Source organism: Ceratosolen solmsi, unplaced genomic scaffold (genome assembly GCF_000503995.2).
Source record: "Ceratosolen solmsi marchali unplaced genomic scaffold, CerSol_1.0 scaffold28, whole genome shotgun sequence".
Lineage (NCBI taxonomy): Eukaryota > Metazoa > Arthropoda > Insecta > Hymenoptera > Agaonidae > Ceratosolen > Ceratosolen solmsi.
In genome coordinates, this window is record NW_011948429.1 from 4,865,102 (window position 1) to 4,878,701 (window position 13,600).

Genomic DNA, 13,600 nt, shown 5'->3' on the forward strand with positions numbered 1-13,600 from the left:
GATTTAACAAATTTATCAAAGTTACTTAAATATCATTCGCTTATTTTCTGAATTGAAAATAATTACTACACTACCAATGTTTTTTAACTATCTTTTTATTTTTTTTTTTTTTTTTTTTTTTTTTTACAAATCTACGGGATATATTTGTAAAAAATATTGTTTAATTACTAATTTAACAGATTTAAAATTCATATTATTATAAGTTGTATTATTATATTATATTATTGTTGTTTTTATAACTTCTACGTTATAATATTATGTCATTATAATATTAATAGATTAACAATATCATATTTTCGATGCTTAAAATTCAATGAAATATATTTATAAATTTGTATGCGAATCAAATTCACGAACTTTACAATTTTTATAATTATTAGAAATTTTTTATTTTATTACTATTTCTATTCATTTGTTTAATCTATACAATAATATTCCGAACTTCAATAAGGGTGAAATCACACCAAATAATATTTTAAAACATAATCTTTCGATTCTTCCTAGCGATTAAAATTTTTATTTAGTTAGAAATTATTTGTTTCTCATGTAGATTTACTATTTGTGTCCTATTTAATTTTATTTTGAATGTTATGATAAATTAGTACTTATAAAGTCAAACATATATATCAAACATTTCAACTGAGTTTCATTATACACATAAGTTTCAGTCACGACTTTGTAAATTTAATGGCGTCGATATTATTAAGAAAACATGGCATATTCTTAGTAATCAAGATAAATATATAAGATATTATTAAAAAAAAATTTACAATGATATAAAGAAAATCGGCATATTATAAATGTATGAAAAATTTTTATTCTTTAATTCACTGTGAGGTAATTAATTAAAAAGAGTAATTTCATTTCATGATAGTGGATTTATTACAAAAGTGCATTTGCAAAATGACGATGGCATAGAATGCTGTAGATGCTAATACATAAATCGGTAAAATTGTCTACCAACGTACAAGTATCTTAGCGATTATACCATCATTAACCTTATAATCGGAAATATATATTTTTTAACTTTATATGGAATTAGCAGTGGGTAAGTGGTAAACGCAAAACGTAGTACGAAGAGACGAAATTATAAATGAGCGATAAATCTTCCTTTTTCTCACAATAACTTCGTTGCTTTAGTAGGCTACTGTTTTTTTTTTTTTTTTTTTTTTTTTTTTTTTTTTTTTCTTTTTTAAATTCACAATAGGGGGGAATAATGAACGAAAAGGTAAGAATCAAATTCGGGTTTGCGAGTATATAAAAGAAGATACAACATAATGAGGTAATAAGCGTATGTAATGAATATCATGATAATATTTGTACATTACAATATACATACATACACACATACAACACATGCACGCATAAACACGTACGTAAATACATGCATATACATAAATATCTACATATGTATATATATATATATATATATATATACATATGTAGATATTTATGTATATGCATGTATTTACGTACGTGTTTATGCGTGCATGTGTTGTATGTGTGTATGTATGTATATTGTAATGTACAAATATTATCATGATATTCACGTATTCACATATATATGATAAAAAAGTTTACGCTTTTAACAATATGGATTATAATGAAAAAAAAAATTTCCTTTTATTATTATTAATTATTTATTCTAAATTATTTATGAAACGAGTGTCGAAATAGATGAAATAGGCTCGTAGATGAAATAGGCATAGATTATTCGCAAATACATACGTATAATATCGCACATAAGGAACTATCTCAAAACTTGAGGTATTCGAAAATATAATAATGGTTCTACTTAAATGTCTAAGTGAGCCTATTTATTAAAGTAACATTATTCATTATACGAAATGGAAATGCTCACGGTCCCAGAGATCATACATACTCCTTGGCGTCGTGAGGATTCCAAACACACGCACACGTCACTCAAATTATTACTCATTTAGATAATAATATGCTTTTAAATATCGCTGCCGTGACAAGTCCACGATTTTTCGCAGCGGCGGAGCCTATCATAGACCGGATTTCATATTCCCATTAAAATTTATCATTTTAACGTGCCAATAATAATATTTTAATACCGTTGTACAGAGCAAAATGTGAAATACTTATGCTTAATGGCTGCTCAATAATCCATTATCAAGCACTCGATATTGTTTTGTTCGATATATTTCAAATATCATACATTAACGATGTACTTATATCGTGAAGAAACGGATGAAAAAAATTAATACTATTTAATATGTTAGCTTAATACAAACAATATCATATACTTCAACGTGTGATATAGATTATTAATTAATCAATTAAGAAGTTTTCATTCATTCATTTCAAGTGTAAATTGATTTTCATTATTGGCAATATTAAAATTTATAAATTATCAATTAAATATGTATTAATCAAGTCTATTACAATGTTATCATTAAATATTTATTAGAAATCCGGAAGGCTCTGGCAGCTGTGATATTGACAAATTCGCATTTTCATCACAGAAGCAAATTCCTATCACTAACGTCCAAAAACTTTAACGAAGCTAACTTATAATAACAGCATAATTCAGCATAATTCAGCATAATTCAGCATAATTCAGCATAATTATTGCAGTTTTGGATTAGATTTTAGTTCGAAAGGACCCTAAAAACCGTCACTTGGGCCACAGCGATTTTTTTACAGCAATTTTTATTATAATTCACTAGTACCAGTGATACCGAATCGAGATATTCAGCTGCTTTAATCGCGAAAGAATTCCATGAAAACTCACATCTAATTCAATTTCAAGCGCTGATGATGAAGAGGTGCATTTAAAGATTAATGGCTATATATGTTTAAATAGTAAATACAAAGAAAATGATGCTTAACTGTAAATTACAATAGATATTTATCTTAAATTTGACGATTAGCTTTATTACTTCGCTTGTGCCGAAGTAAAGGCAGATGCGCCAATTTAATGTTTCCGCGGAAGTATAAGATTCCGTAAAACTAGTGTCAAACATTAAAATAAAAAAAAATCCCTAGTAATTTATATATAAATTAAAAAGTTCTTCACCGTCTAACAATTATAATAGAGATGTTTGACGATTGGCGAACAATTTATTTCTCAAAATATATAAATGTTGACTTATAAATAATTTCGAGATTGTCTAGCGATCTATCGTCTTACATTCTAAAAGTCACGCTTAAAATTAAGAATGAGGCAGTTGAGTTGGCAAGAGCAGATATATAAAGGGAAAAAAAGAAATCAGTCGTTCGGTCGTCATGACTCGATGGCAATAAAATCGCAAAACAAATTCATACCAAGAATGCTATAAAGCCGTATATACATATATGCCAACACATGCCTATACAGAAAGAAAATCATCTCTTTGTAAAAGAAATTAGCATTATATAGAATGTAATATTATGCGTGTAATCATCGATTAATTTTCAAGTGTTCTTTACATTTATAGTTTTTTTTTTTTTTTTTTTTTTTTTTTTTTTTTTTTATCAAGAAACTACGAACCTGGTTTGTTTTCATGTGTAACGATAATAAAATAATTCTTTAATAATTCGTAGGAAGGAAAATATTTCATACTTGAATTATAAATTTTGACCTATCTTCAATCGAGACGAATATTACTTTCTTACATTCTACGCGATCGTCTATGCAGACAGTAACGATCGTATAATCTAAATTATCAATATCCATGTATTATTCTTTCTTGTAGAAATCATGAGTCGGCAAATGTATTATTACTCTGATATAATGCGTTATAAATTTCTTTATAAAATCAGTCCTCATCAGGAAAGGAGCAATAATATTCGTTAGAAAATTAACGCGATATGCATGCGATTAGAGTGCGAGGAACTTCATCAGAGCATCATAAATGAGACGTGGATTGATCGTTCCATCCGCGGTGTATCTGACTCCTCTTAATGAACCATCATCGTGACTAACGACACCATATTCCCCAACGATAAATCCATCCGGTGTCCTTTCTTCCACTCGGTATTTTCGGTAATTGCGCCCTTCCACCACATAACCCACCTTATGGCCATCTTCATCGAGATTAGTAGCTTCGGTAAATGATTGTGGACCATGAGCGTTGCCGTTACTGCCGACGCTCACGGCCTCGTCTACCTCGTAATTGTTTTCCTCCGGCTCGCCCGCAGCTTGTCCGTTTGTATTATAGATCTTTGCTGGCTCACCGTATATCTTGGAGGGCTCCGAGTAAACCTTAGCCGGTTGCGAATAAACTTGCGCAGGCTCGGAATAGATTTTTTCTGGCTCGCCGTAGATTTTGGAAGGTTCGCCGTATACTTTCGATGGCTCGCTGTAAACCTTCGATGGTTCTCCGTAAATTTTCGCAGGTTCTGAATAAATTTTCGACGGCTCGCTGTATATTTTTTCTGGCTCCCCATAGATTTTGGATGTCTCGCCGAATACCTTTGACGAATCGCTGTAGACTTTCGCGTGCTGATTTTCATAAGCTTTGCCATTTTGTTTCGTGGCATAAATTTTCGTTGGATGATTAAACGACGATTCTTCAAAATGCCTGCCTACCTTACGCCCCTGATTACGCAACAGAGGTCCTTGAACTTCGGGCAATTCGTGATTTATCTCTTTCATTTCAGAATTGCCCTCTGCAAACTCGTATCTTTGTTCAACGGGTTCGGTATTGCTGCTGCTCACGACTGAATCCCGGCTATCATGATGTTTATCGACCGGTATCGTATGATGCTTTAGAGTAGGTCGTGGGGTAACAAAGGTTCGATCCTGCAGGCTTGTCTTTGGTGCTCCTTCTTCCACGGAGAATTCGCTTCTATTCGATTCCGAAACTATGTTACTGAGTTCCTCCGTTACAAGGCGAGCAGGCGACGGTGTAACGTCCATAATCTTCGTAGTTCCTTGGGCTTGGGAAAGCGTCGTGGAAACCGACGATGAAGTTGGTATTGTATAAACCGTCGTGGCGATTACCGGTGGTGGCCGTGTTATCATCGAGATATCATTAGGATCGTGATGCTCGACTCTAACTTTATAGGGTGTCGCTTCGACGCTAGATGTCACGCTTACGCCAATTACTTTTTGGTTCATAGGCTTGGCGGACTTGTTAGACGTTTTGCCATTATTATGAGACTTTCTAGCGGTATCGCCCGTTTTGGCTATAAATTTTGAGGATATATCACCTGGTCTGCCAAGGTCGTCTACGATCGTTTCGAAGCTATGATGCCTATTGTCCAAAAGTTTATGACTGATCGGATAGTAGCGTATACCCTCTTCACGGTTCAAGGTTGTTCGCGGTCTTGCTACAGTAGGCTTAACCGAGATCGGCACCCGAGATATTCTAAATATATTGGCTTCATCGTTTTTTGATTCAGCAGCAACATTGTCAGCTGTGTTACTGCATTTGAGACTGATACGTCGTCGCGTTGGACGAGGAGCCATAGCTCCATTGATGAAGACGGAGAGGAATTCCGTGCCAGCTAGAATGTCGTTCTTTTTGGAGGACACAGGCGCGGGTGCTGCTAAATTTTGTTCCCATACAAGTGTCGCTTGCAGCAATATCTAAAAAACATAAGAACGTACGTATGAGTATCATGATATTTTATCTTGCGTATATATATATATATATATATATATATATATATATATATTGAATTGAGCCTCAATTCCAAGAGGTCAATACATTTGTGATTCGTTTATTAATATAGAAAATTATTTTATTATGAATTAGTGCATTATTGAATGAATATATTTACATAAGTGTGCTTGTACATGATTAAAAAATATATTGTTTTAAATAGTAAAAGTAGAGTGTTCGGTAATTAATTAAAATTGGTAATTCTAAGGTATTATATCCTGACACAAATCACCTTTAGTCAATATTTTATAATATAAATTAATTTATATGAAATACATAATTGAATTATCTTACTGCCCAGTGAAATTATTAAGAAATTTTCCTTTAATTTTCATTTTGATATTATTGATTGACATTATATTGATAATAGAATGAAAAAAAAGAAAAAAACAAAAATACGCTAATTTAATTTATTGAGATTGTATGAGAGCGAAGTTTACATGTCTGATATCACTTCGTTATTATAAATAGAAAAAATTAATTCCAACGATGCTTCGGTTATTGAATAGAAAATATTTTAATTGTAAAAAGTTGGATGGAAAATTTTTGATTTTTTTGCTTACAGTAAATACATTTTTGCACATCTGAAATTAACAGCAAACGTTATAATAAATACACTTTTAACGACTGCCTATTACTAGTAAATATGATGATATGACGTTTTGGCAACTCTATCGATAAGGACATAAATCCCATCTTAAAGCATTTGTGTGCTTCCATTTACAAAATATATAGTAGTCTAAAAATATAGTACATTTTTTAAAATTTAACGAGCAAACACCATACTATTCCCGTACAATTAATGATTTTGTTTATCCTCTATGCTATGCAATTCATATGGTAAGTTTTTTTTTTTTTTTTTTTTTATGGATAATAAATTTTTGTAAGCATCTCACTCAGAATCGGATTAGTCATCTCATAAACTTTGTGTCGCCAGCTAAGTGCTATAATTTCTTACATTCTCAGCGGCATAAGGGGCAAACGTATGAGTGACCGTAAAAGAACGAAGGTCATCAAGTCGCATACACGACTTACCATTTCTCTGCAGTCTACTATCCATGCATGCAGGTATGTATCACATCGATTTCTATAAATTAAATACTTGAGAAACTAAGGAATGCTTGGAGTCATTTACGATAATTCTCCAATGCATTGATTTGTTGCATATATGTCGTGGGAGGATTGAAATTTCGAATGCTCTGCTTCACACTTTACCACTGTCTATTATAAAAGATTTTCCCAAAAACGATCATAGCCCAATTATGCAATTATTCCATTGCTGTAAAATTATTATTTATTTATTTATTTTTTTTTTTCATCGGTACATTTATAAAGCTATTGTCAATTGTAAAACGCATTATCTATTGTAAAGGGCTTGAAAATTTTAGCATAAAATTTCGGTATTAACTGAATTTGTTAATTTTATAATTTTGAAACTTAAACGAATGGATTATATTTCAAGTCAATTTTTAATTAAAATTATAATACAATAACATTTATTATTGCTCATAATTACAAGATTAAAGTAAATATGTATAATACGTTCATTAAATTTCCAGTTACGTGCTTATGGGTAGAAAATTTTTAAATCTGAACGGACTTTATAAAGTGTTGCACCTTTTAAATACTTAAAATGATTGATTATCGATGCATCAAATAGTCCTAATGAAAAATGGTTGGAAAAAAACGAAAGAAGTTCTGCTTCGATTTCTTCGAATCAATATGATGTTTGACTTTTCTAAGAAATTTTCAATGCTGTGTTTTATTATTCTGCGATTGTAAAAAGTTTATCGAAAATGTAGGTATTCGGTTTGATAAATATAAATAACAATAAACTGTATTATTATATGTTATAAGACGTTTTATCAATCACATAATTTATTACTGTTAACAATGAGATTTTCGTAAAAAAAAAAAAAACAAGAAAAAAGGAAGAAATTAATTCGAATAGAACAAATACTTTCAAGCACGAAATTAATGGCATTTTGTTTAGTAAAACAAAATTAATATTTTTACAATAAAAATGATAGAACATGTTGATTAGTCAATAATGTATTATTATATAAACAATTTATTTGCTTGTACCTACGTCGTAAATGACTCGTATTGTTCACAAGCATATTGTCAATTCACTTCAATATCCGCAATAATGATTGCTTCCGCTTCTTTACTGCACTGCTAATTAATGGAAATTAAGGTGCTTAGGGTAATAGGCTAGATAGATAAAAATTAGGTATTTATCATGCTTTGATATTAATGTGTATTGTCTTACGATCATAATATATCGACAGATCTATATGAGTTCATAGAATATTCATTTTATTTATGGCAAATTCAATTAATTATTAACACGAAAATTCTAAACTCTTATTTTATGTTTTTAATTTTTTGACATTATAAAAATGGAATGAATGATTAATTCGTAAAGAACAAAATCTACATGCAATTCAATACATAAGCTACATTTACAAATTGACTATTATTTATTAATAAATGTAAAGTTGATAATTTAATTGTTTAGAATAAAAAATTGATTTTTATCGAGGTGTTCTACTTAATATTTTTTCAGTCTCCTGCTCATTCAATTACTCTTCAATTCTTAACTTTAATCATTATATCAATATTTAATAGAAATGTATGTAGAGCGCAATTAATATATTTAGAAAAAAAAAATACATACCTAAAGAACTATTTCGTAACATAAAAATAATTTAAATATTATAGTGCTGAGTGACAAGCATAAGATTTAGGAGTGGAGCATAAAAATATTTCACTCTAAGTACACCTACGCTTTCGTGTTTGCTTTTACGTTAAAATGTCTATTACTATAATTGTTTATCGCTTGGAAGTCAGATTACAGTCAAAGCAATCACGTTGTCTAGTTATTTGCGTAGGAACTTATAGGTTATCGGATTATGGTTAAACTGCTCGAGCATATAAAACTATAATTGTTTCCTATTGAATGAGAAATAGCGTCACACACATTAACGCACGCGAACGCGCGCACGCACACGTACACGCGCGCAGAGTATGTATAAGGCAAAATTTACCGTCATTAACGACCGATTATTACCGGTGATTATTAACGATGATTACCGGCATTAACCAAGTTGTAACGAAAATCTTAAATTGCATTACTTCGTGGACATTAATTACGTTATTTTATAATATAAAATTCATTTCATTTTTTCGAATAAATAAGATGGCTTAATTTAATTATGAGCTTAGTGTTAAAAAAAAAAAACTGTAAATTGATGAGTAAATTCGTTAATTTTTGAGTTATGCGAACACAATGTGATAATATCGCAATCATGTCATATTAATTATTTATTTTCCACATTTTTCTTTTCCATTCATAAATACAATCTGTTCTAATATCTTAGGCGAACAGTTTATAAAATAACTCACAATGTAAATATAATTCATTTTATATAAAATGTAAATATTAAATATGATTAATTTCAATTTATTTCAAATACGTAAAGACTTTGTCTCTCAAATATCAATAATAAAATATCAACTTTTAAATTAGTGTTATTATATATGGAAACATATAGAGTCTACGTTTTTGTTACATAGTAATACTTACACTGAATTTTAATATTCGATTTTATTATTAATTGTCTTTTATTAAAAACCACCAGTTTAGTTTATGTTAAATAACTGAATTGAAATTGCTAATTAAAACATTTACTTTTCAAATGATTATTTATAATCAAATGCATACGCTCTTAATATTCAATAGTTCACAGATACCATTAATAATATACTGAATACATTAATAATATAATGAAAATCTAAATTTTAATAAATAAATATTGTGTAAAAAGAACTTTCTCCATACATATTGTGCAAGCGTATAAGCAATGATAAAAAAGATTGTATCCACAATCGTCTTAATTTTTACGAATCTTCAAATTAAATATAATTAATAATCAATAAAAAAACAATAAAATCAATCCATTTTGAAATATCAAATGTTAATTTTAGTAATTTCTGACGAACTTAATAAATGATATATAATTATTTTTAAATTTCATTTGTTCAACACTAATAGATGCAATTATAATATAATTAAAATATCCAAAAAAATTTCAAGGAAAATTTTGTATTTCAAGCCTGTATCGTTCATTTTCACAAGACTTCAGAATAAATTTTCAATTTGATAATTTTGTAATGTTACAATAAGAATATTTCATTTAATATGTAAACATTAAAAGCTTTTACTCAAAATATTCTTGATAATATGATAAAACTTGTAAAATACAGATACATATCATATTAATGCATAAATTGCACATTATTCATAATCATTGTAATTGAAAATCTTACATGCAAAAGCTGAAGGCGAGTAAGAAAGGTATTTAATTCGGCATAAAATATGTGCAAAAATGGTGTGCGTATACATTCAAGTGACATATACATTTCTCATTTGCGCATAAAAGTCGGTGAAACTGTCAGTCAGTGCAAAACCTTGATTCATTGGAATTAACTTGTGTGTCTATAAATAACGCGAAAAGTCTTATTGACATGATATCTGCATGTATAATATTTCTAAATTATTTATGCATAAAAAATATTTTTTCTACTAAATTCTAAATGATAATGTAAGTTGAAAAGTTTGCAAACTTAATACGTATTACGAATTTAGAAATTAAGCTATCAACAGAATATTTATCCGAATATTCTTGAATAATTAATTATATAAAATTATAGTATAATGTGAAATTGAATTATATGTAGACATAGTGGGTTATGTAATAATATTTATGTAATAAAAATTTTCTTTAATTTCAATCTGTAATTGCATATAGATTAATCTTAATTTAGTAAATGTAATGGGAAATTAATTTTAATTATGTTTAAATAAGATTAATGTCAACAACGGCTATATATACGAAGCCATTGTACGAAAAATGTTTATAACCTGTAAAAAAATTTGTAACCTTTACATTGAGGCCAATAATTTGTTAATGCAATCGGTAAGAATAAGATTGCAATTAGGCTTTCCCATGTTCAATGTTTTATACCAGTGAGCTGTGCTTGTATGCATTAAATGATGAAAATAATTATAAAGAATAGTTAAATAAAATATAAATCTAGTTAGTTATGATTATTTAACTTGATGATTTTTAAAAAATACATCATCGACTAGAAAAATCAACGATTTAATGATTAGATATTTTGGATTTAATATATTCCAAACACAATCTACAAGATTAATATAGACATTATAGCAAAGTCTTCCTTAAAAAAAAAAAAAAAAAAAAAACTTCTTCAGAAATACTGAAAGGTTCAATCCGTTCAATCCGTCAAGGTCATGGACCAATAGTACAGAGTGTCGTTAGCTATACTTGTGATGGTGCGGCAATTACATACATTCGATTATGTTTTTTTGTCGATTGTCAAGAAAGCGAAAGGTACGAGTTAGTTGAGTACTGCACTTTTATCTATATAGATAAGGAACATTTTATGGATTATTTTATGATTGAGAAATTTTGCATATACGTTAAGCATATAAAATTGACTTTTTTTAATATAATTTTTGTAACTAGCATTCCAAATATATTACTTTAAGATAATATTACATTCATAATGAAATGAATAATACATTTCTAGTTACTTTTGCACATTAAAATAATATTCTGATAATTCTACTTATTTATTTATTTTTTGACGCCATATATATTTATAAAATTATTTAATATAATTTTTTTTTCTCAAAAGTCTCATATAATTTACTTTTTTTTTCTTTTTTAATAATATATATTTTGAATAATTATTATTAAGAGCTTCATTAAAATGCAAAGTTGAATTCTTCTTCTTCTTCTTCATCCTATACATTCAACAAAGAACTATTTTTACAATTAAAATTCGTTTCTTTTCTATTGTTTCAGTTATTTTTATTGTCATTGGATGGATAATTGTTTTTAAATTATTGTGAATTTTGCAAAGTGAACTTTGGTATAAACTATAATATTAACGTTAACGTAATTAAATATAAAACAATTTGGCGAATCGTAAATAACATTAAAGCTTAAGTTTGTAAGTAAGTCGAAAGCAAAAGAAACGTCGACAGTCTATTAAATATAAATTCACTCGTATGTATTTTATTAGGATTTATTACTTTGGTTTGTAATAGAAATACTCGATAACTTTATAGTCGAGAAATGTTTGTTGATTACCCATATAAAATAATCTTTAAATTCTGTATTTGCAGTTTCAAATGAAATTTGAAACTTCTTCCTATTTGCATTTATTAGATTCAGCACTTAATTGAAAAGAACACTTAGAACATATGTCTCGACAATAATATCATTAATATTTAACAGTTCTAAGTATCAATAAAAGCCATCAATATGTTAGTTAATGAAAGCCATCAATTATATTATTATTCTTGCAACGAATTATAAACAAATTGCATAACGTCTTACATATGTATAGTGATTTTTCGCATATACTAACAGTGACTTCTTGGCCAAGTATAATGAAATTGCGTTGTAATAAGGTTTGCATGCTCGTGATTGTAAAATAATAAAAATAAAATCCATCATATTGTTTGCTCATCGAATCTGTGGATATAAATATACATTTTATGAATGTCTTCCATATATATTTAACGAACAGGTGTAATCCGACCCCACGCACGATTACCCTACAACGATGAACTTATTTGTATAATCAGCGAATAACTATAGTATTTATTAATTAAGATGAGAATAAGTAAATATTATGCGTCACTACTTGACTATAATCCGCAAGATAATAAGGCAGTCGAACGAATGAAAATAATATTTGCAAATGCAAATAATACCAGCCATGATGTTTGGTTTACGCATCGATGTATCTGACTTCCGGTATTTTATTTATCTCCCTTGCCATAGCCTCACAATGTTTTCAATTATTGCTCTTACTGCATAAATTCCAGTTTGCTTTTTATACTTTTCGCGAAGCTATAAACATCCGAAGCAAAGAGCAGCACTACCTCGTGGAATATCGTAACGAGCGTGGCTGGGGTAGCAGGTAGGAGGTAGGGGGAAGGGAGTGAGGGATTGGGAGGGGGATGGGGGAGTAGAATGTTGTAGTAGGTGTTGAATTGCCCAGGGAGGGAAAGGACGGAAAACATCGATGAGCTTTTGGCGTATATTCCAGAGTACGCGAAGAGTGTAAGGTCAGTGTCGGCTGATAATCGCGACAATTAATTTCGCGCGCAAGGCCGTCCGGCTGCTTATTTTACCCTCTCGCTCGCACTTGTCGTCGTATTGGACAACGCAATAATAGATACTCACCCCCTTTTATCTTTATAATTAACAATATAAATTGCATAAACTGCTGCGATGCTATCGTTGTCGAGAATTTATAGTATATAGGAGCAAACGCAGTGCCAGCGCATTCCTATTCCCCGCTCGTTTCGGTCATTTTCTCCGGGTAGATCCGATGGGGGTATATGAGCTCCTAAGGACACGACCATTTGTCCCGGCTTGAACGACGGTTCAAGTGAGGCGTCGTTATTATGCCCGGCAAGCGTTTTCTTTTTTCATCTTCAACGGTGCAGGAGGGACAGACAAGAGAGGCTGTGCATCACGAGTGGCTTTCGAGTGCCGTAGCACTGCAGCAGTTCGCGATAAATTTTCATGCTTCCGTGCTTGATAAAATATGCCTTAGTGAGCGTGCAATAGTGCGCTTTAACGCGGGATAAATCATTTTAAAATTATCTTTATGAATGTTGGACGATAATAAAGTACGGGGTGGTGCGTAATGTTATACATTTTCAGTAAGTATCGAGCTGAATATTATACGGCTGAGTAATCGAATACCTTAATCTTTTTACAGCCTCTTTATAAAGCTCGAAAAATCCTTAATTGAGTATAGCCTCGTTATGTAAGAGTTGGTGCAAAGCGACGTATCGGCATCCACTTATCGTCAAAAAATCATCGAACGGACGTAGTCCAAAATTAAATCGAGCTGTTTACTGACAATCGCTA

General features: G+C 29.9%; 1 protein-coding gene across 1 annotated transcript; it reads right to left on the bottom strand.

Moving 5' to 3' along the window:
* Positions 1–3,554: 3,554 nt before the first annotated feature.
* LOC105363885 (uncharacterized) lies at positions 3,555–5,751 on the bottom strand. The gene is made up of 2 exons (XM_011501689.1): positions 5,734–5,751; positions 3,555–5,539 (listed from the first exon to the last, which is right to left on the bottom strand). The coding sequence occupies exons 1-2, from the start codon at positions 5,749–5,751 to the stop codon at positions 3,827–3,829; spliced, it is 1,731 nt and encodes a 576-aa protein (XP_011499991.1). The 3' UTR covers positions 3,555–3,826.
* Positions 5,752–13,600: the final 7,849 nt, after the last annotated feature.